Here is a 23,152-nt window from a genome sequence, read left to right on the forward strand (position 1 = left end):
ATCCCAAACATCACTGGGACCCGTTAAACACTGCACATTGAGCATGGCATTTACTGTTACTTCACGTATAGCAGTTTTTTCCTGGTCCTCTCTTTGTTAGCTTTTTTCTGAATAAGAAAACATTTTCTCGGGCCACAGATCTTTCCAGTAGACATTGCAGGCAACATTATGGCTCTGCTGCCACAATTTTAAATGAGATATACTGTATCCATTCCCAGGGGATAATGTCGTTGTTGCAGCAGCAAACAGGTTTACAATATATACAATAAAATAAAATAAATACATTTCTGATATGAGAAGGTATGATGCTGACATGAGCATCTGGTCTTTGGCCTACTGAAGTAAGCCAAGGAAGGGCCTTTTCTTTTCTTTCTTGTAAGACCCATGTGCATATATTTGTATTCTGCTTTGAACCAAAAGTATCCTTGACGCAGGTTAATGTTTGAGCTCAGGGCGTTATCTCAGTGCCATTGTTCATGCTCACCTGACGATTTAAAACACATTTACCACCAATAACTTCAATGCTCTAGATAGGCTGACATCTTCTTCTGTACTAAAGAAGACACAAAAGTGGAGGGTTGGGGGTCGGGAGGTGGTGAGAGGAGGGGGTCGGGGGATGTCTAGATTCAGCACCTGCCTCCTCTTTTCTGTTCAACTGTCTACGTGAGTGGTTGAGAGCATGTGTGTGTCTGTGTGTGTGTGTGTGTGTGTTTGTCTGTCTGTCTGGAGCAGGATTTGTCAGTTGAAATGCGTGGGCTTTGGATAATAAAGGGCCCACTGTCTCTGTGTCGACACACATTCACACATACACACACACGCACACACCTACACACACACACACACACACACAGACAGAGTGAAAAACACGTTGACGGCAGCAAAAAAAACAACTCATGAGACCCTCTGCACAAGTTACTTATCTTATCATCAATCTCCAAGTAAAAAAACCCCAAACAACATCGCAGACCCTGTGGGTGACTGCGCTCCTTCCCCAATAGATGAACCATTAGGCTGCCGTTAGCACGGTAAGGTGCAGCACAGCACATTATATATGCAATCTTATCCGCAGCGAACAATGTCCTATAGTTGTATTTATTTTCCAACGTCTTCTGTGAAAAAAGCTTCAAACACGTGCCCGAACAACCACATCAGGTGCGGGGGCCCGGCAGGACATAAAACACAGCGCCTTTGTAATTTAGTCACTTATCCTGTAATTATGGTTTCCCACCGGCAACATTTGAAGGATAACACACAAAAGCAACTTTTCTTAAATCCATCTTGCCCCCGCTGGCAATGTTTTGCGACAAATATCACACGCTCATGGGGTTCTGTCTGAATGTGTTTTTGAGTTAGACCGAAAACAAGGACCGCACACAACTCCTCAGGGTGAGCCACTGCCAAAGGGATTAACCACGATACATTGTGAGTTTGGAAACTACAAAAAACACTGCTCCATGCAAGGCCTTAAGAGGATCTTTGTATTTTATTTTACCAAATCTTGTCATGCTTCCATGTGTTTTTTTGTGATAGCAGACGCTCACAGAAGCCCTTTCTTGTTAAAGGTGCAAGTAGGAGTCTTTCAGCCAGGACACTGAAGCTCGTTTCCCGTGTGAAACAAGCCGTCCACGTAGATGTAACCTGCCTACTTCAGTAACGACACTTTTGTGGTTATTTGAACACAAACGACCATCTATTCTTAAAACCTAACCACGCGGTTTTGTTGTCGAAAGCGAACTGAGTTTCCTGTGGAAGTTCATTTAGAAAAAAGGCTGTTTGCATGTAACTATGTGTCGCAGGCTTTCACAGCAAAACACACCCCAGCTGAGGACGTAACTCTTCGTTGTACATCATGCAAACCTTTGTATCGCCCTCTGTGTGTGTCGTTATCTGAGCTTCCCTTTGCTTTGTTGACATAGCCAGACTTTTAATGCACGTTAGTGCATGTGAGCGTGCCACGGCTCTGATATGAAGGCGACAGCTGATAACGTCATCACGGCAGACGGCGGAGCATCCACTTTCCGGTTTCCCGTCAGGTAAACACTGTTAGCTGCGAGCCACTGGAGAGGCAACAGAAATACTCACCATCTCGTATGACACCCTTCCATCAACACCCTTGTAAATGTTTTCTTTGTTAAAATACACATGCTACTTTTATTTTATAATATGTACTTGTTTTAAAGTAGTTTTCTGCTTGTTGATTACCATATTCATCTATAAATGATGTCTTGATGATTGTTTTATTCGGTCTGGCTTTATTGTGATGCACCTTTCACGAGTCCAATTCCTTGTATGTGCAACGTACTTGGCAAAAAAATCCTTCTGATTCAAATTTAAATTCGTCAACAATAGTCTGAGCGTCTGGGGACCTCAGCGCTACACCCTCCATATTTTAAATGACTTTATGGCTGGTCATAAATGGGAAAAGGCCAGCATTCCCCACGAACACAACAGCTTTACGGGGCTCTCAGCTCGCCACCTGTCACAAGTTCAGCCGTTTATCCTGGGAGTTTTGTATTTCAGGTGTATTTTACGTGTTTGTAGCAACCATTCAAATTAGCCCATAGATAATTCTGTGTTCATTTCTTTGCAGTGGGTTTCCTTTCATTGTTAGGCATCAGTGTATGGGTTGCTGTCCGGGGATCTAAGTCACTGACACCTGGAAGCATAAAGGACCAATTATAAGCGTATTTCTAATGTTTGACCATCTGGGTTCACACAAAGGTAAACAGACACAAGTCAACACTTGAAAATAACTTTTGTAAAAGTAGTTTAAACAAAGGAAAAACTATTAACAGCAGAATAACATTCCTAATGTATGGCCTAACATACAAAATAAATCATGAGAATGTCTGAAGGGTGACAGTAAAATGACATAAAGAGGAAATACAGTTTAGTTTAAAGCAGAGAAAGTTAAATACCACTGAAGCTATATTACAGATATTTAATTATCCACATTTAAAGTGAGTTTCTAAAAAAAAAAAACATCTACAACAACAACAACAACAACTATTGTCAATGTAAAGATGTAGAGGAGGCATGTCTACCTGAGCTGAGAATGAAGCCGCTGTCCCTCTGTGTGTGTTGTTATCCGTGTCTCTCCTTGCCGACGTAGGAAGGAGACTGGGCTGCTTTTAGTGCATGTGTAGCCTGATGGATCGTGGAGGCCTTCATCGTGGAATAAGCCTACTATGAACTATTCATACACTCTGTCATATTCATTGAATGTATTTTAACTCTAAATCTGTCCTTCTGTACACATTACATCTATTGTTCTGTCCATCCTGGAGAGGGATCCTCCTCTGTTGCTCTCCTGAAGGTTTCTTCCCTTTTTTCCCCCTGAAGGGTTATTTGGGAGTTTTTCCTGATCCGATGTGAGGTTTTGGGGCAGGGATGTCTAGGTGTACAGATTGTAAAGCACTCCGAGACAAATTTGTAATTTGTGAAATTGGGCTATACAAATAAACTGAATTGAATTGAATTGAATTGTAGCGCGGACATGCACTGAGGCTGCCCTTCTGCCCTGCTCTCATAAGGCGGTAACAGTTGATAACGGCGTCCAAACCCGGAGGCACGGTTGCCTCCAGCTCCTCTCGAGGCCGACGCCATTAACTCCGTCAGCGCTACTCGTTAGTGCTGTTAGCATCATTAGCTATGAGCCGCTGGCACGTCCTCGACCTGTTGAGTCAACTGAAAGGTCTGGCACCTTCAAGTGTTCAGTTGGGGTTAATTTAACAAGTGGGCACATATCATTTAATTAGATTCAAGATTCAAGATTCAAGATGTTTTATTTGTCACATACACACACAGGGTGTGCAGTGAAATGAAAGTGGCAATGCTCAGCAGGAATGTGCAAGGGCAACAAGTACACACTATTTACAAATAAAAAACAACACAATATTTACAGTAAGTGTGTGTGTGTGTGTGTGTGTGTGTGTGCCTAAGAGGGGCAGTTGTGTGGGTCTATGTGGGGGTCCTGGTGAGGTCGGAGTTCACAATCCTGATGGCCTGAGGAAAGAAACTCCGTCTCAGTCTCTCTGTTCTTGCAGCGTGACTACGGAGGCGCCTGCCTGACCGCAGCAGCTGAAACAGTCTGTTGTTGGGGTGGTGAGGATCCTTCATGATCCTGCCGGCTCTGGTTCTGCACCTCCTGGTGTACAAGTCCTGCAGGGTGGGAGTGTAGTTCCAATAGTGCGCTCAGCCGAACGCACTACTCTCTGCAGAGCCTTCCTGTCCTGAGCGGAGCAGTTGCCAAACCAGGCTGTGATGCTTCCTGTCAGGACGCCTCTACAGCTCCAGAGTAGAAGGACTGAAGGATCCTCTGGGAAACTTTAAATTTCCTCAGCTGCCTGAGGTGGTAGAGGCGCTGCCTTGCCTTTCTCACCAGAGTGTCTGTGTTTGTTGACCATGTCAGATCCTCGGTGATGTGGACTCCCAGGTATTTATACCCGCTCACCCTCTCCACAGTAGTCCCGTTAATCCCCAGTGGTGAGTACGTCCTCTGTTGTTGTACCTTCCTAAAGTCCACAATCAGCTCCTTAGTTTTGGTGACATTCATGATGAGGCTGTTGTCCTGGCACCAGAGTGACAGATCAGCAACTTCCTCCAGGTAGGCCTTCTCGCCGTTGTCGGAGATCAGGCCCACCACCACTGTGTCATCCGCAAACTTGATGATGGTGTTGAGCTGAACCTGGCCACACAGTCATGTGTGTACAGGGAGTACAGTAGGGGCTGAGGACGCAACCCTGGGGATCCTGTGTTCAGGGTGAGGATTTGAGGTGTGTCTGCCCACCCTGACCACCTGTGGCCTGGCGGTCAGGAAGTCCAGGATCCAAGCACACAGGGGTGTTCAGTCCCAGCTCAATCAGCTTGCCGCCAGTCTGGAGGGACTATGGTGTTGAAAGCTGAACTATAATCAATGAACAGTAGTCTCACATAGCCCCCTCTGGCTGTCCAGATGAGAGAGTGTGGTGTGCAGTACCTGGGAGACAGCATCATCCGTGGATCTGTTTGGGCGATAAGCAAACTGCAGCGGGTCCATGGAGGAAGGGAGGAAGGCGCAGATGTAGTCCTTTATCAGCCTCTCAGCATTTCATGACCACCGAGGTGAGGGCCACCGGTCGGTAGTCATTCATACATGCTGGAGAAGCATTCTTGGGCACAGGGACAATAGTGGATCTCTTGAAGCAGGCGGGGACCACGGACTCAGCCAGGGAGAGGTTGAATATTGTGGTGAACACTGAAGCTAGCTGGTTAGCACAGGTCTTCAGTACTGCCCAGATATGCCATCTGGACCTGCAGCTTTCCTGGTGTTCACCCTCAACAGAGCCCTCCTCACACTGTGCTCGGTCACAGAGAGTGTGTGTTCATCCCCAGCGGTAGAACTCACCTCGGCTACGCTAACGGTGTTGTTGTTAGCCGGCGAGCTAGCGCTGTTGTTGCTAGCCTCAAACCGTGCATAAAATGAGTTCAGGTCGTCCGCTAGGGATGCGTCGGCACTCACCATTGCGCGGGGTCTGCTCTGGTAGTTTGTAATAGTCCGTAGCCCCTGCCATAGGCTTTCCTGCCATAAGTTTGGCTTTCCTTAGCTTCGTTATGTTGGTCCAAGCCGTTCGGTTTACCCTCTAGCAGAAATACAACCGTTGCTGTGAGAGGTTTACAGCAGTTCCACCTGAGAGCTATAGAATTTACTCACATTTGAATAACTCTTAACATGTCATGTTCATGGAATTGTTTAGTGGTCTGTATCAACACTTATATGATGATGAGCTAAAGGAAACTAAATATTCTCAGCGAGGTTGCATTGTGAGCAGCTGGTGGTCTGAGCAGCTTATGCAGCTCCTCAACTCCTCAGTACATTTCATTTAGCTGACGCTTTTATACAAAGCAACTTGAAATAAGTGCATTCAACCATGAGAGTATAAACTCAGAACAACAAGAACCAAGAAAGTACAATTTATTCAACAAAGCCAAACTACAAAGTGCTGTAAGTAAGTGACATTAAAATGCTATTAGAGAGCTACATTTCTTTATTTTCTTATTCAAGGTATAGTCGAAATATGTTTTTAGTTAGCTGTGGAAGATGTAGAGACTTTATACTGTCCTGATCAATCAACTACTTAGGAGTCACTTTTTCTCTCTTTCACTCTCCCCTATATTTCCACCTGCATCCCTCTGTCCGGCACCTTTTACAATCCCCTCTCTTCCACTTCTGTTCCCTTCAACCTTTTTCTTACAAGCTCCCCCATTTTCCCCCAAGCAGAACATTCTTTCCCTTGTATGATATAACTTGTGGAGTACCACAGGGTTCTGTATTGGGACCCCTGCTATTTATATTGTACATAAATGACCTTCCAAAAGTCTTAAAACGTGTTAAAAGCATCCTCTTTGCTGACGACACAACTATCTACATTTCATCGAAGGACCACGATAACTTATATCAAACTGCAAATGAAGAGCTAAAAATTGTATCTGATTGGTTCAAAGCGAACAAGTTTTCTTTAAATGCACAGAAAACTAATTATATGCTAATAAATAAATCAAATAATCTCCTAGATCAAGATTTTAGGCTTGAGATTGACGGGGCTAATGTCGAAAAAGTCCAGTGCACCAAGTTCCTTGGTGTCTATATTGACGACAATCTGCGCTGGCATCAACATATTGACAGTTGTCGGAAGCGTATACGAAGCGGCACATTTGCCCTGCGCTCTGCAAAAAATATAATCTCAACAGAAAATCTGCGTCTGTTGTACCACAGCCTTGTCCATCCGCACCTCTTGTATTGTAATCTGCTCTGGGGATCCGCAGCTAAAACTCAGGTCAAATGTCTCGAGATTTTACAAAAAAGGGCTGTGCGGATCATCTGCAACGTGAAGAATAATGAACACACTGAGCCGCTTTTTAAGAGATTGGGCATTCTGAGATTTACAGATCTACATTTGTGTCAGACAGGAATTTGTATGTACAGATTTATGAATAATAATCTGCCACATAATCTGTTACGTATGTTCACAAGGTACACGAATGTCTACGACCACAACACGCGGCTGCGTGGTGGCATTCATATAAATAAACATACAGTCGACATTGTATTTAAAAGCTTCATCTGTAGAGGTCCAAAGCTCTGGAGACAAATTCCGGACGAGGTCAAATCGGCATCCAGCATCAAGGCATTTGCTTCTCGACTTAAACGCCATCTCACTTCATTTTGAAAGTTTTTAATATTGATTTACAGCCTGGCGGCACAGTACAATAGAGGAAAAATATTTAAAATAAAATGTATATCCATAATTTGATGTTCGTGATATTATTTTTCTTTATTTTTTCTAAGTTATCATTATTTCACATTTGTCTTCTATTATTATTTTTACTATGACTTTTTCTTTTTCCTGTTCTGGTTTTTTTGTTTTTTTTGTTGCTTGTACGACATTTTATGTTTTCATCCATATGTGTGTGTACTGTCTGTGTGCCTGTGGTAGTTGGGGGGGGGGGGGGGTGAAAGGGTTAGGGGAGGGGCCTTCCAACTCCTCATCTCAGAGGAGCCTACAGACCTCGGTCTTTGGACGGTCCTCCATTCGTACATTTGTTTTTTCTGTTAATGTCTGCCAGTATGTACATGTTATGTATGTACTTATGGAAAATAAATTACTTACTTACTTACTTACTTGTGTATCCTAGGTGTTGCGTTATACCGTTGCTATAAAATGCTCACAATTGCTGTGAGGTCCTGGTCCTGTACAGATTGTAAAGCCCTCTGAAGCGAATTCGTAATTTGTGATATTGTGCTATATCAAATAAACTGAATTTAATTTAATTGAATTCGACAAAAATTGGTTGTGTCGGATTCACACGACTTAATGTTGTGTTTGTCTCGACAGGATTATCTCTCATCTCTGTTTATTCTGCTCTTTGTCTGGAATATGGGCAAGAAGATGAGAAGGCTATGAGTGCTACGCATGCATAGACACATACCCACACACACAAACACATACACACACACACACACACACCCACACACACACACACAGGCCTGCCTTCCTTGATGCATTATTGAAATGCTTATTGTTAAACCAACATCACACACAAGCAATAAACCAAACACACAAGGGTCCTTATCGGCCGGGCTTTGTCACCATGGTGACAACTGGGTGACCTGCCAGACACCAGCTGGTGGACACTAACTGTGACGCAGTGATGGGAGTGATGTGTGTGTGTGTGTATGTGTATGTGTGTGCCTGAGAGAGAAAGAGAGAGAGAGAGAGACACACAACCGAGAGACAACATGTTGTGCCGCATGGAGAATTATTCATCAAGCTGTCCAGTGTTTTCTTTCACATTTTATGCTTAGACACACACTGTAAAGCCCCAAGAAGAAGATAGAAAGCGCAGCATGCATTAGCATATTGAATATTGATCCTTGTATTGATTGCCAGTTGCAAATAAGAATTTACTCTCCGGTTCGTTTTAGCACCAAACTGCGGTGGGAGTAAGCGTACTGACTCTGCAGAAGGCTCCCTTCTGTTTCCAGCGCTCTGCACCCAAACGCATGCTGGGCATGCTGAGACGCGACTGTGCTGTCTGGTTGGCACAAGCACAGCTCTGTGTTTTTTCTCTTCCCATTTACATGATTACAGACTTTCTACGACGAAAACCTCCCGGCCTCCTTTCTCACCATTCCACACATACTTAGTCACCCTCTCGACTGGCTTTCCTCTCTGTCCCCCAGATCCATCTCACATTTTAGGCTGGAACAATATCGTTTGTCCATCAAAAAGCGTTGACTGCGTGCCGAACTCGACATCCACTCGGTTTTGAAGTCATGTAGATCGCTGCTTCGCCTGGAGTGATCATCCTCGTGGAAAGGGCTGAACACTGAAGTCTGAAGTTAGAACAGCAGTGTGAAAGCTACAGAGGCTGGCCTGATTGGGAGGACCACGACTGGAAATTCCATGTGCAACAAACTGAAACATGAATTATCTCCATTGCAGCCGCTCTCTCTCTGATCGGTGACCACCAGTTAATAAGGTGAAACGTGAAGGTTTCCAGTGGAACAGACACAAATGTGCTACTTTCTTCAAGCGTTGGAGCCTTTATTAGACGGCACATGGCTGTCAGGAGGGTAGTGACTCACTGTACGGGAAAGTACAACCCCCTACAGAAAGGGCAATATGGATAGTGGAACACAACAAAAGTAAGATTATGTAGCATATGTATTCATCTTAAAATGTACATGCAGGATAATATGGCATTTTAGCATTCTTAAATATCTATCATTATGGTATTTATCTTTAACCTTTTAACTGAACCTTTTCAGGTTGATTGTGATTAATCTGCTTTATTTAGTCATAGTCCTGTGATAATTGTAGCTACATTTGGCAATTAAAATCAAGAAATTTCCCGAAACTAAGATACACAAATTGATTATGAACCACCATCGGTGAAAGAGCGACTGAGAAAGACTCGACTGATGGCAAAACCGAGACAAAAAGTGATGAAATCGATCAATATATTAGCTAGCTAGCTAGCGAACCAAGGTAGCGGTCTCGCTGATTGGCTCACACCAAACTAAATGATACGACAACTCTGTGACAAACCGGGACTTTCTTAACTTGCGAAATGATCAACGTTAACTTTCTCACCTCTGGTGATTGCAATAATGGTTCAAATATAATAAAAGCGGTGTTCATTTGTTAATATTATCCTTGATAAGATAATCAAGGGAACCCGTGTGACGCTAGCATCCCAGATTGGCCTGGATTGACCATCATCCCTGCACCAATCTATTCCATAATGTTCATGATTAAAATGACAAAGACCAGATTTGGTTAAACCTAAACACTCACCGTGAACTTCCAAGGACTCAGCAAACACACGTCCACCTACAAGCGTCAGTAAGATCAAAGAAAATAAAGTCAGCAGTTGTTTGAGTTGCATTAATTGCAGGTTGAACCATGTTGCAAACATTCAAACCAACCAACGGTGTATGAAATATATGAAGATATTAGCACGGTGTATGAAATATATGAAGATATTAGCACTGACATACATCATCCCTGCACCACTTCATCCCCTGCTAGCTCAACCACACACACACACACACACACACACACACACACACACACACACACACACACACACATCTGCTCATCTACAGACGTTCTTCAGTAGAGGTTCAGAACACAAAATAAAACAAATTCTTTACTTCTGTTATTTTAGCATTCAAATTGTTCCGTCTGCATCAATGATGTTCTGCGAGAACAAAGTTGTTCTAAAGCCCTGAGAGTCAAGTGAGAAGGAAAATAATGTCTCCATTGCTTATATATGTTTACGATTTGACGGTTTGCTCCCCGCTCTCCTCATAGTTGCATGGTGAAGTGTCCTTGAGCAAGACGCTGTTCCCCAGGTGCTTTACTGCTGCTTACTGCTCCTTAATAACTCAGGATGGGTCAAATGCAGACAAGAATTTCCACACAGGGATAAATAAAAGTGTACATTTCCTTCTTTTCATACAGCGGCAGATCAGTGTTTAGGCAGTGGTCAAACTTCATGTGCATGGAGACAGAAATGATGTTTAAGACTACCAAATGATCTCAATAAGAATAGGCATGCAAGTAAACATTAAGTGAGTAATTCAAACTCACCTGGGTCCTATTCCTCGTAACTGAGTTAGCCGGATAACTTTCAGGATAGTCAGGCTTTTTGGTTCCATGAAGCAAGTTTGGCAAAATCACCATAGCAACACAACCATAAATTTAAACAAGCTGCAGCGCAGGCTAACTTAAGTTAGCTGGATCAGCTTGCCACTCCCCCAGAAGGAAATGGCAGCTCCCTTCCCCAGAGATCCCATTGATGAATGAGCACTATTAGTTAGATTAGCGTTTTATAGGGAGCGAGTTCTTCAAGATCGCCAAGATCCATTATAATGTCATGATGACTTTCTATACGAGTGCTATCGATTCTGCCCACAAGGAATCAGTTATTTACAGACCTTCTCGAGCCGTACATTGAACACTGAGTATTTACTGTCTCACAGACTGTATGCAGAGCCTTGTGGTACATTCTCGTACAGTGTCGGTGATGCAGAACATCGGGAAAGCTGCTGCATGCTGAGCTGTTAGTAAAGTTTATTCTGTGCTTAAAAAAGTTATGGATGTGTTCATTACATTCCCGCATGGCAGTGTCCGAGTAAATGATCATTTATGACAGTGTTATTAATACACCGCAGCATATTGTTATTGTAGAACATGATTAAGATGGACTCATGATAAGAATAGAGAGACTCACACACCATTTCTTTTCACTGCTTCAATTGATCAAATTTCTGATTATGAATAATACATACATATCCATCCATCCATCCATCCATTCTCATCCGCTTATTCCGGGGTCGGGTCGCGGGGGCAGCAGACCCAGCAGGTTGACCCAGACTTCCCTCTCGCCCGCGACACTTTCCAGCTCAATCTGGGGGATCCCGAGGCGTTCCCAGGCCAGCCGGGAGATATAATCTCTCCAGCGTGTCCTGGGTCTTCCCCGGGGCCTCCTCCCAGTAGGACGTGCCTGGAAAACCTCTAACGGGAGGCGTCCAGGAGGCATCCGAATCAGATGCCCGAACCACCTCAGCTGACTCCTTTCGATGCGAAGGAGTAGCGGCTCGACTCCAAGCTCCCTCCTGATGTCCGAGCTCCTTACCCTATCTCTAAGGCTGAGCCCGGCCACCCTACGGAGGAAACTCATTTCGGCCGCTTGTATTCGCGACCTCGTTCTTTCGGTCACTACCCAAAGTTCATGACCATAGGTGAGGACATACATATCCGCCCACACATATTCAAACTCCTCGTTCTATATGGTAATCTATACACATAAGCGCATACATACATAAGTATCTTTTATTTTGTATCAATTAGATACTCTTTGTGCTTGTTTTTATCTACTTATTCTGAATGAGTTGAGATGGTTATTTTAGATCTCATTGGATGATGCATTCCATTAAACCGACTGCCAGCAGGCACATTTAAAGAAATGTAATCGAATTGATTTGGGGTGATACATTTTCCCAACACCTACACATTTAACTTGTCTGAAATATGTTGCCATGCTCCTTGCCTCGCAGCGGTGGCGGCGTTAGATGTTGCCATGATTATGCTCTGGAATTCCTCAAATGTGTTCATGATCATCTCCTGCTTGTCAGAAGAGAACAAAGAGGCTCGTCTTTGAGTTTATTTTCCTTTGTGCTGTTAGAAAATCATGGTTTCGGTGATCGACACTTCCCCCTTTTGAAGAAGGACGGGCACATGCAACTATCCTGATTACTGAAGTCTGGTTCAGATTAACCCGATTGTTTGAGCACGGATCAGCCTGTGTGAAACCGAGATAGCCTGACTTCAATCATCGAGTTAATTTAAGGTGGATAATACGACATTTTATCAACTTAGTTGAACTACTACAAGGAACTGGTCCCTGGAGGACAACCGAAAGGCTTTTTGGTCCTATTTCGATGATTTAGTCATGCACTTCAGCCTCTTGTGGCCAAAATGAGTCCTACAAAAAACACGATTGACTAAATTCACCTGTCCAAACTTTTCACAAATGAAAAAAGGATTAACGAAGATCAAATTGATTAGAACATAAACACAAACGAGACTCAAAATAGATCACCAGAATAAGTTTCTCTCGCCTCTCAGTGTTTGTGGAAAGAGGCCTTTATTATACTGGTTTAAAAATAATAAATTTTAGTTCAACACCATAGCAAATGCCCTTTTAAAACCCAACTCCCCGGGGCTGGGTCGTCCCCTTAAACATGATGTATATTGTCCATCATAACAGATACATATTTATTAAAGGATGACAGGTTAAAGAGAAAAGGTAGTCGTTCAGTTGCAGAGAAACAAAAAGACAAAGCAAACACACATGGATGTTTCATGAAAACGAGCGGCTGCGATGAAAGGGGAATGCAACTTGAAGATAGGTAGAGTGTTAGAATACTTTTTTATTTATTTACAGAACGGTAACTTTACATTTGACTTTCCTGTACTATGACTATACCGAGACTTTACTGTACAACCCTCCGGAGAGCAGTAGAGGAAACAAAGATAATACGTTTCATGTCATTTCAAACAAGCCCCCCCCCCCCCCAATTATAAAATTCACTGTACTTGTACTGGAGCGCCCTCTAGCAGCTTCTATGTGTTTTTCTTCCCCCCAGTCAAAAAGAGAGAGGGGAGGCGAAAGCAAGTAGATAAACGTCGGAAGGAGCAATGTAGCAGCGTCACTTCTACCAACACGTCTGGATACGCCCATCGTTTCCAACAGAGGCGATGCAGTCTTGTCCTTATTGGATCTACAGCGTCATTGGGGTACAGGCGCTTTACATGATGGCTTGTGTATCACCGGGTCACCGAGTCCTCCGTTCTGGGCAAGATCAGCGAGCGGCAGCCGCCTAGTTTTCGTCGGCCTGAAGCATCTTCTCGATCTCCTGGTCCCACTGGTCGTCTTTGTTGTCCACCTCGGCCACCACCTCGTACTCCTGGAGCTCCTGCTGCAGCTCCTTCTCCCAGTCTGGCGTCTCATCTGAATGGGAGAAGGAGAGATCATGAGTAAGGCAGTTAAATTTTTTTTTAAAAATCCACTTTTTTAAGCGGCACGCCGTCGTCCGACTCTTATGAAGCTGACCGTCGGCGGAGTCCTTCTTGTCCAGCACCAGCTGCTCCATCTCTTTCCTCAGGTCCTCCTGGTCGATGCCCGTTGAGTCGAAAGCGTCGCTCACAAACTCGGACACGCCGGGACTCGTCGACATCTCCTCCTCTTCCTCCTGGGGTGGCTGGCGGAAGACGGACACGGGTTGTTACTCGTCCCTCTTTACAGAACGATCGTAGCAGAGCCTGCGTTTGAGTGCTCTTACCTGCTGTTTGTCGCTGATGGAAACTGGTGGAGTTTTGGGTCTGACCTTGTCTACAAGGAAATCACACACACACACACACACACACACACACACACACGTTACAGAGCTCCGTCATGCCAGAACTTCAACGGCAGGTTAATTTGCTTCCAGGTCCAATCGGATGCTTCACCAAGAGGACGAAAAAACCTCCAGATGATGAATCAAACCAGAGAAATGCAACAGCAGTGTTCGTGGTGTAATAAGTTATTCAGTAACCAGGGAACCGTGAAGAGGACCGGGCAGATTATTCTACAACTACAACTTCACTGGTATTTAAAAAAACAAGAGCCTGATAATCAGCGGTGTGCGCCTCACATGTTTTTATTCATAGAGTAAATCTCTAATTTCTAATCTTTCATATAGACGACTGTTATAATTATATTGTTGTTGTTGTTCTATTGCACTTCTGGGAGAGGGACCACTGCTCTGTTGCTCGGGACACCGGATGTCATTTGTGTACCTGCATGTCGAGTCCTCTGAAGCCAATTTGTGATTGGGCTATACAAAATACATTCGTTAAAAAAAAGAAAGAAAGTTGCAAACATGAATTTAGGCTATTCGCTAATTTCACTGATCATCTGATATTTTTTGCCAATAGATTTGTAAAATGTCAACACAGCTCTTTTTAAAAACTACATAAACAACGCATATGTGTGCTACGAGTCACAGTTTTTCACCGACGGGTCTCAAGGAAGGGATTAATTTAACTGCTGGTGAGGAAATGTAGGGCTTGTGTACGTGTGCCCAGTTCACCGGTGATCTGACGTCTGTAAACCAGAACCACGAGTCAACAGGGCGTTGATGCATCTGGCGGCTGAAGTTCTTCGTGGGACCACCAGCCATTCAGAGCTTACAGCACGCCGGGTTGAGAGAAGCTTGTGAGGTGCACGTGGATGTGCAAAAGAAGCAAACACAGGTGAAATGTGGACGACGGTCGGACCTGTTAGGACGACGTCCTCGGCTGAGCCACTGGCCGCTCTGTCCACGCCGTCCTTCTGCTGCTGCTGCTGGGCCGCCAGCGCTGTGAGCTGAGCCGACTGCTTGACCAGAGACACCCGGTAGAAATAATTCCTCCAGAAAACCTCCTCCTTCACACTGTCAAACACATCGCATTTATAGTTCAGCCTTTTGACACGCCCACAGACAGAACACAGAACACACAACACACACACACACACACACTACTTACCGTTTAGGGACCAGGTCGAAGCGCATGCGGTTGAGGAGCAGGTCCTCCTCCAGCATCACTGCAGCCAGCGGGTACATCTGCTCCATGTCGAAGTGGAACTGAACACCGGCAGGAGGGTCGCGCAAGAAGTTCCTCTTGTCCTACGATCAGCGACACAGAGAGCTCGGTGTGAACACAAAAGTTTATCGACGCGTTCATTTAGTGGCGTGACGTCTTTCGCTTACGGCTGACAGGGCGAGGATCTGCTGCTGGATGGTCTCCTCCTCGTTGTAGCCGACCCAGGGGGGCACCGCTGTGTCTGGACACGCACACACACACACGCACATGCACACACAATAACAATCAAGCAATAATCACCCTTTATTTTGAGGCGTACCAACTTTACGACAGTAAATGGCACGCTGACAAAACAAGGAGCGGTTGATAACGTGCCTGCCTTATCAAATGTTCAACTGTCGTCTCAACAATTTCAACCATGTTATGTTACAGGGAGGGGCTTAGCTGGAAGTTCCTTTAGGTACCGCGCTGCACCTGAACGGCCACTTCGCTGCAGGAGTTTATTGCAGCCAGCTTGGATTAAAAGCAATTATAATGGACTCGAATATTGACATATTACTTTTTAAGCAGCTTTGAAAACTACACATCCTCATCAAGTCTCCTCTACGATGCAGTGCCGTGCCGCTTGCCTTACAGGGGGGTTCTGTCGGATTTGGCTGTGGCCTGTCCCCTGTTGTGACTAAAAAGGTTCACTTCCCTTTCCTGCTCGGTTCTTGAGTAATCGATCACTTGTTGTGGAGAGGATTCCTGATTCGGACAGTACCAGATTTTTTGGCTTTTTTCTCCTGGACGAATTTCTCTTGCTCCTTCTGAAAGTCTCCGAGGAAAGTCTACAAAAAAAAACACAGATACAAGTTGAATAAGGAGGAAGAAACATGTCTAACATGTTGCATGGGATGCTGAACAAACTGCTGAACAAACAGCAGCAGCAGGTAGACCCAATCCGTCAACATGCCTTGTCTATGATGCCGTCGATCTTCCCTTCCTCCACCGTCTTCTTGATGTTCTGAGCGGTCTCCACCACAGACTCAGAGATCTTCTTGGTGGCACTGGACGCGAAGCTAAAGATGTAATCTTCGGAGATGACAACACATCATCAACATCATCATCATCATATCGTGGCAATATCACTAAAATCGTATTTAGTCTACTGTGACTTATGGCCAACCACATCCTTTAGCTAAGTACTTAGCTTTGCTAGTTTGATTGTTTCTCCCACTCAACAACACAGCGGTCGCAGTTTCTTTCTCACCGCTGAGTCCTTTCCCGTGCTCGGAATTCTCTCGGTCCGCCTCCGGTTCTCCGACCTCGTCAGCTGGTTGCTGTTTGTTTACCTCGTTCTGCGCCTCCACCACCTTCTCCTCCTGCTCCAGCACACTCGGGTCCTCTCTGTCGCCAGACGTCTTGTTGTACGCCTGGTCCTCCAGGCCCAGCCACGTCCCGAAACCCCTGAACATGGTGGTGGGAAGGTAAGTAACGGCGTTTGAGATTTACAGGTGAAGAAGGAAAAAAAATCCAGTCTCAACAGAGGGGGTTGTTTTGACGCTACGCAACCAGGAAATAGACTGGCAGGGCTTTTCTTCTTCTACGTTTTGTTTCGCGTGATTCGAGTGCGTGTTACTGCCGCCTAGTGGTGCCTTCACGGCCGGTGATATAAACCGCAAAAGGTGTATTAATTCAGGCAATACTATTACATAAGTCTGTGTGACAGCAAACCACACGCACTCTTACAAAATTTAAGGGAGCGTAATATCTCAAAGTATCTCTTTAATAAGATACAGGAACGATTGTTGCTGTAATAAAACGTGATATTACAAGTTAATGAAAGACAAAATGTGACGCTTCACCAGTAGGTGGCGGTAAAAGGGTCCGACTAGCTTCGTCATACGCAACAAGACGGAAGAGGAAGACTAATGTCCGAACAGGCAGAGGTCAGTTCGCCGGTGATCGTATAGTTTTGGCTAATATTTCATATCTAAACCTGGGGTGACGTTTAGGACAGAACTAACCGTAATTCCGGTTATTATTTCATCTGAATCGTTGGAGCAGAGTTTCAATGGGAGGACTAGCCGGGCTGCTAGGCCGTTTACTTGGACGAAGTTACACCAGACCTCTTTCGTAAATAGGTCGTTTGAAACACAGCGAGCTTAAACTTTGCCTTTACAGTGAAACGGAAATAATGTAAAAGATCTCGGGATTCACTGGTGCGTTAAGGCACCAATCGGCGCGCGCAGCAGAGCGATTTATAGAGGTGTAACAGTTGCTTTGGTAACTTTCCGATTGTAATGTGCTCTGTCACGGTTGGTGCTGCTGAAGATGATAAGATGGTTAGATCATCATAAACCTACCCAGCCGCGGGGCCTGCGTCACGACTGGACCCAATATGAGATATTTAGAGTCACGATAATACTTATTATTATTATTATTATTATTACTTACTGCACATGTTATTTCTTCGATCTTGTTTTGACACGGTGATTATTTTTTTCCAGGGGAAAAATGAAGACTCTGATGGTGTTCGATTTCGACCACACTGTGGTGGATGACAACAGTGACACTTGGGTGATTAAGTAAATAACATGGTGTCTGAATCCATAAATGAAACGGCATACAATACATTACAAAACACGAGTTGGGCATGTTTGTTTAATGCTGTAAAACTAATACACATCTATAGAAGTTACACAAGACTCTGATATGAGGAGGTTAAAACAGCACAATGACTGGATACCCGTACAGTGAAGAACCACAGAGGAAATCCAGTCCGCTGTGTTTTAATCTTGAGATACATTACCACTGTTTTTTTTCTTCTCTCTTCCCAGATGCCTTCCAGGTCAGACTCTTCCGGACTCTGTGAAGAATTCCTACAGAAAAGGCTACTGGACAGAGTTCATGGGCAGTGTGATGAACTACATAGGTGAAGATCCATGATCCTGTTTGTAGGCTGTTAATTTATTAGAGCATCAATATATCCTGCAGACATCTGCACATTGACATTGTATTGCCACCACCCACTAACCTGCTTTACTCTTCAGTCCCCTGAACTTAATTCTTTTAATTTGTTCACCCAGGAGACCAGAAGGTCAGCCCTGAGACGGTCCGCAGTGTGATGGTGACCATCCCCTTCACCGCTGGAATGACGGATCTGCTGACGTTCATATTGGACAACAAGAGCACCATTGACTGCATCGTCATCTCTGACTCCAACACCGTGTTCATAGACTGGATCCTCCACGCCTCCGGCCTCCAGGCAGCCGTCGACCAGGTCTTCACCAACCCGGCGAAGTTCAACGAGGTCGGGTACATGGAGGTGCAGTGCTACCACTCCCACGACTGCGCCCACTGCCCCGTCAACCTCTGCAAGAGAAGAGTCCTGGAGGGGTACCTGTCGGAGCAGTTCGACAGGGGCGTGGAGTACGAGCGGGTGTTGTACGCTGGTGACGGCGGGAACGACCTCTGTCCCACTTCCTGTCTGAGGGGGCGCGATGTGGTGATGCCCAGGAGAGGGTTCATCCTGGAGAAACTGCTGGCCAAACTGGAAGACGACGCTTCTCTGAGTGCTAAAGTCATAGCCTGGAGCAGCGGCACTGACATCCTCCAGGAGCTGAAAGCCAGTATGCAGGAGTAATACTGACCAGAATCTGTGTCACTGAAGTATTGCACTGGCAGAGATTCATGGCCAAGATGGTATTGGACAATTTTGTTGGTAAACGTATTTAAAAATTCGGTCCACACCCTTAACAGGAACAGCCCCCTCAAACAAGTTTGGACTCCCAGTTACAATTAGAGAATTACCTTTTATTTGGATGTGGAGGTGGGCAATAGAGCCACTAGAAACCAGTTACATGGGACGGAATTTTTTCTTGAAGTGGAGGGATGAAGCCCCTGACCGAGACAGCAGCTTGTGTGTGTGTGTGTGTGTTGTGGCAACTGGTGCTCGGTTGTTGAGTCTCGATACCAAGCTAAGTTCCTCCGCGACATTTAAACACAAAATTTGACTCAATGTCATTACAATCTAATATATCATACCTAAGTAAGAGTTTATGAATATCAGTTATTATATGATGCGACGCGTAGCTGACTGATATGCTTTTAAAAACACTCCTTGTGATAGGTAACCAGTAACAATATAATCAATAAGCCTTTTTTAAATCGGTGAGCTGCCATGCTCAGTTCCAGGACAAACTGAAGCTTGATAATTTTCACCTCTGCTTTTCCCCCTGGGACATGTCACAATGTCTTCAGTGAATAAGGCGTATTAATGCTTGTCGTGTATAAATATGATGTTACATCTGTGCCAGTAGCCAGCGCTTTAAACGCAACACCTCCACTATCGTTTACCTCAGCAGCCCAATATTCTGCCAAGATTAAATCGATCAACTTAGTCAAAGACGTCGTTGATTGTAAGTCCAAATGCTCTCGTGTTACTTAATCAACTGAAAGTAAAATGTCACTTGTAATAGAAAAGAAATAACCTCCATAATTACTGCAATTTTAAGTTCATAGAGTAGGAGAACACATTACTGAGCCAATTAGCTATCACTCAGTTAGACTTTGGATATTATTTTCACTCTTTATATAATTATTCCAAAATGTGCAGCTTTAAAATCCAATGTAAATGTAATTATTTAAGCTGAATGAACGAAAAGAGACTAACTCTTTGCTGTTTTTAATCCATCAAGGCTTCACACATTTGAGTAATAACCAGATGCCAGATGTATTAAAATGATCCATATGTACGTGCGGTGAGAAACCCGGAGAGGGTCTTGTTTCTCCAACGTGAATGGAAACGTGTGTTTTTGTTTGACGCTATAATCAAATGTGCTTTTGTTTTTTAATTATTTTTGTGATTCTAATGATGCAATTAAAACCAGAAACCTCTTGGTTCCCTTTCTTTCCTTGTGTCTTCCTGTCTTTGTAGAACCCTGACGGTGTGGGCTCAGTAGATGGAGTGGACAAAATACTAGAAACACCCGATGCAGTCCATTAGAGGTCTTTGAGGGGTGTCTGAGCCACGCAGCGTTTATCCTGGAGAAGAGTGCAGGTTGAACCCGCAAAGAAAAGCAAAGTATAATAATAATAATAATAATAATAAATTTAATTTATAACGCACTTTACATCCAACGAAGGATCTCAAAGTGCTACATTGCACAAAAGGCACAAAAAAAAAACTAAAAACAAACAAAGGAGAAGAATTAAAATAAATAAAATAAAACCAAACATAAATGACTTTAGAGTTTAAAAAGTAGTCAATCAAACGCTTTTCTAAAAAGATAGGTTTTCAGGCCTTTTTTAAAAGAATCCACAGTCTGCGGTGCCCTTAAATGGTCGGGAGAGCATTCCACAGACTGGGAGCAGCTGTACAGAAGGCGCGCGCCCATGGTTCGAGCCTTGTCCTCCGAGGCTGGAGGAGGTTGGCCAGTCCAGAGCGGAGATGGCGTGGGGAGGATTGGGGGGTGATGAGTTCTTTAAGGTAGAGGGGGGCAGTGCCATGGAGGCACTGGTGGGTCAGCAGGGAGACTTTGAATATCCAGTCAGTCATCTGTCAAAATGCTCGATCCTCTCAGCTTCCCTGACCAGCTCATGGCCGTAGGCAACGCAATGAGAAGTGTGTTCGGGTGAACATATGGAGTGTGATCATGGAAGAGGTGAAGAACATAAGGAATGTTACACTAAAATGGGACATTGAGTTATTAGTATGATATATATATATATATATACGTGTGTGCTCGTACTAATATAAAGGACAAAGTGAGGTGAACAAAAACAAAAGCACAGTTAAAACATGTATTATACAGGTTTAGGTTTCAAACACACAAACTACAGTCCAGTACTGCTAGTGGCTCTGAGGCTGGACCTCAGAAGATGACGACATGGCCGCTCCTCAAAATTGATGCCGCAATATTATTAACTGTGTTCCCCTACTCTGTTTAGCATGTACTATTTGCGTATTAGCACTAAACACAAAGTACAGAAAGATATGATACTTAGTGACGCTTCATCCTCTTTTTCATTATTGATGCCTAAGCTTCTGTTTTCACCCAAACTTTAGCCAGTAGCTCAGTGAAGAACTGAGTTCCCCTCGCTTTGCAGATGAGTAGATACATCCTGTGAAGATGCAAAGATATTCCTTCCCAAGGCTGTCGGGGGGGGGGGGGGGGGGGGGGAAGCATCACTGGATTGGCACAAATGGAGGAGGATTTGAAGATGGATTTGTGGAGGGATGCAGGCCAACAACTCTCAAGAGACAGCTCTTGCCTAAGATCTAACCTGGTATTATGATCCAAGACGCAGCAGGCTTTGTTTACCTTTTGAATCCGCTCTTCAGTGGGAAGCAGCTTTGGATGAGGCTCGCTGTATTAAAGGAAGATGCTTAGTTGCATAAGTAACAGCCAGGCTCAACAGTGACGCTGTCAAACTGGGTTTCAACTCCTGGAAGTTGGGACTAGTTTACTCTTAAAGTTTGGTGTTTGGGCCGGAGATTTAACCCCGTCATATAATCGTTGTCTTTATGTCAGGGCTACTATCGGGCAGTATCAGTCTGTTTATACGTTAGCAGCTTCAAGAGACTAGCATGAAATGCAGCCACAAGATATGTGAAGGATTTATTGCATTATATGATGAAAATATAAAACATTTTTTTTATATTTCAGGAGCAAAACCACCATCGGAGAGTCTTCCTGGGTCAGTGTAAACTGAATCCTTTTTTTGTTTTTTATATTAGTTTTTTTTTCTACAATAAAAGTTTCACCGTAGACTATTGGAAATTGCGATGGACATTTTCCATAATTTACTGATCAAAAAACACAATGAATAACAATGGGTCTTGAATGAGTTTGCTACTCAGCTTTGTCTATGAACCTTTCCTGTTGCCTTTTACCCTTTTGTGAGTTAGTAATAACCACTAATGTAAAAATAAATAAATGTGGTTTAGCAAACATCACAACCAAATCTAGCCTATTGAGTATAACGAAAAACCGAAACAGAAACTGTTTCTGTTTTTAGTTTTTTAGTTATTAAAATAGACCTCAAAGGTCAAATTGAGCTGATGATACATTGTCAATATAAAACGCTAATATACTGAATGTCACTCAGCACCACTGGTCACCATCTGCATCTAGATGTGAGTAAAGCTAAAGGTTCCATGATGAATAAGTGCAACAATTCCAAGAGCATTTTATTTTGTGGCTCGCTCCACAGCGGCCTTACGGATGTTGCAGTGCGTGTGCAGAGCTTCTCTACTTAAGGCGGAGTGACGGAAGTAAAGGCCATGACACTGAACAATAACCAGAATTCGGTCCCGATGAGTCAGCACTGAAAAATAATTTCCACAATCTGTGCAAATAGTTTTGACATTCATTTGAACCCACTTTAAATCCGTTGGATGATGTTGAAGCGGTGCCTCATGGCCTCATTCACGTTGAGGAAAACTGCATTTTACTGCATCGTTCATTATTGACGCGTTACAAAGCAAATCATAATACAAGAAGCAGCATTGCAACTCATCGTCACAGAGCGCATCCATGATATTATTATTAATCTTCCCATGTATCTCCTATGTGTTTATAAAATAAAACAAGTTCTCGGGAAACCAGATCTATAGGAGATAAATTAACATCACAAATGATGCATGTATTACATCACCATTACACCATGTATTATGTATGGATGGATGATAAATATTTAAAGGCGCAGTCCTTAATTTCAGCAGGCAACTGTCTCATTTGCACACCAAACTGAAGAAATGGGTAAGAGACCTTGGGGACACCACAACAACAGCTTACATCCCTCTTTTCATGCGCAGGGCCCCAGAGACGTCCTCATTACAACTTACACTACCGTTCAAAAGTTTGGGGTCACCCAGACAATTTCGTGTCTTCCATGAAAAATCACACTTTTATTTATCAAATGAATATAAAATGTAGTCAAGACATTGACACGGTTAGAAATAATGATTAATATTTGAAGTATTA

At 43.9% G+C, this 23,152-nt stretch overlaps 2 protein-coding genes across 4 annotated transcripts; one reads left to right on the plus strand and one right to left on the minus strand.

Annotated features, from left to right (window-relative positions):
- Nucleotides 1–12,962: 12,962 nt before the first annotated feature.
- syap1 (synapse associated protein 1) lies at nt 12,963–16,750 on the minus strand. Its single transcript, XM_056413115.1, has 9 exons — nt 16,432–16,750; nt 16,135–16,253; nt 15,943–16,009; nt 15,347–15,420; nt 15,123–15,262; nt 14,874–15,028; nt 13,895–13,944; nt 13,666–13,813; nt 12,963–13,563 (listed from the first exon to the last, which is right to left on the minus strand). Exons 1-9 carry the CDS (start codon nt 16,634–16,636, stop codon nt 13,433–13,435), a joined length of 1,089 nt encoding a protein of 362 aa, XP_056269090.1. The 5' UTR covers nt 16,637–16,750; the 3' UTR covers nt 12,963–13,432.
- Nucleotides 16,751–17,083: 333 nt separating this feature from the next.
- phospho2 (phosphatase, orphan 2) lies at nt 17,084–20,073 on the plus strand. 3 transcript variants are annotated; one of them, XM_056413117.1, is made up of 4 exons: nt 17,084–17,110; nt 17,672–17,749; nt 18,002–18,096; nt 18,251–20,073. In XM_056413117.1, exons 2-4 carry the CDS (start codon nt 17,679–17,681, stop codon nt 18,805–18,807), a joined length of 723 nt encoding a protein of 240 aa, XP_056269092.1. In that variant the 5' UTR covers nt 17,084–17,110; nt 17,672–17,678; the 3' UTR covers nt 18,808–20,073. The 3 variants fall into 3 exon arrangements, with proteins under 3 accessions (XP_056269092.1, XP_056269093.1, XP_056269091.1); XM_056413118.1 differs by lacking the exon at nt 17,084–17,110 and adding an exon at nt 17,121–17,305 and having other exon boundaries at nt 17,672–17,741; XM_056413116.1 differs by lacking the exon at nt 17,084–17,110 and adding an exon at nt 17,122–17,305.
- Nucleotides 20,074–23,152: the final 3,079 nt, after the last annotated feature.

The sequence above is a fragment of the Pseudoliparis swirei genome, chromosome 4 (genome assembly GCF_029220125.1).
Source record: "Pseudoliparis swirei isolate HS2019 ecotype Mariana Trench chromosome 4, NWPU_hadal_v1, whole genome shotgun sequence".
In the NCBI taxonomy this organism is placed as follows: Eukaryota; Metazoa; Chordata; class Actinopteri; order Perciformes; family Liparidae; genus Pseudoliparis; species Pseudoliparis swirei.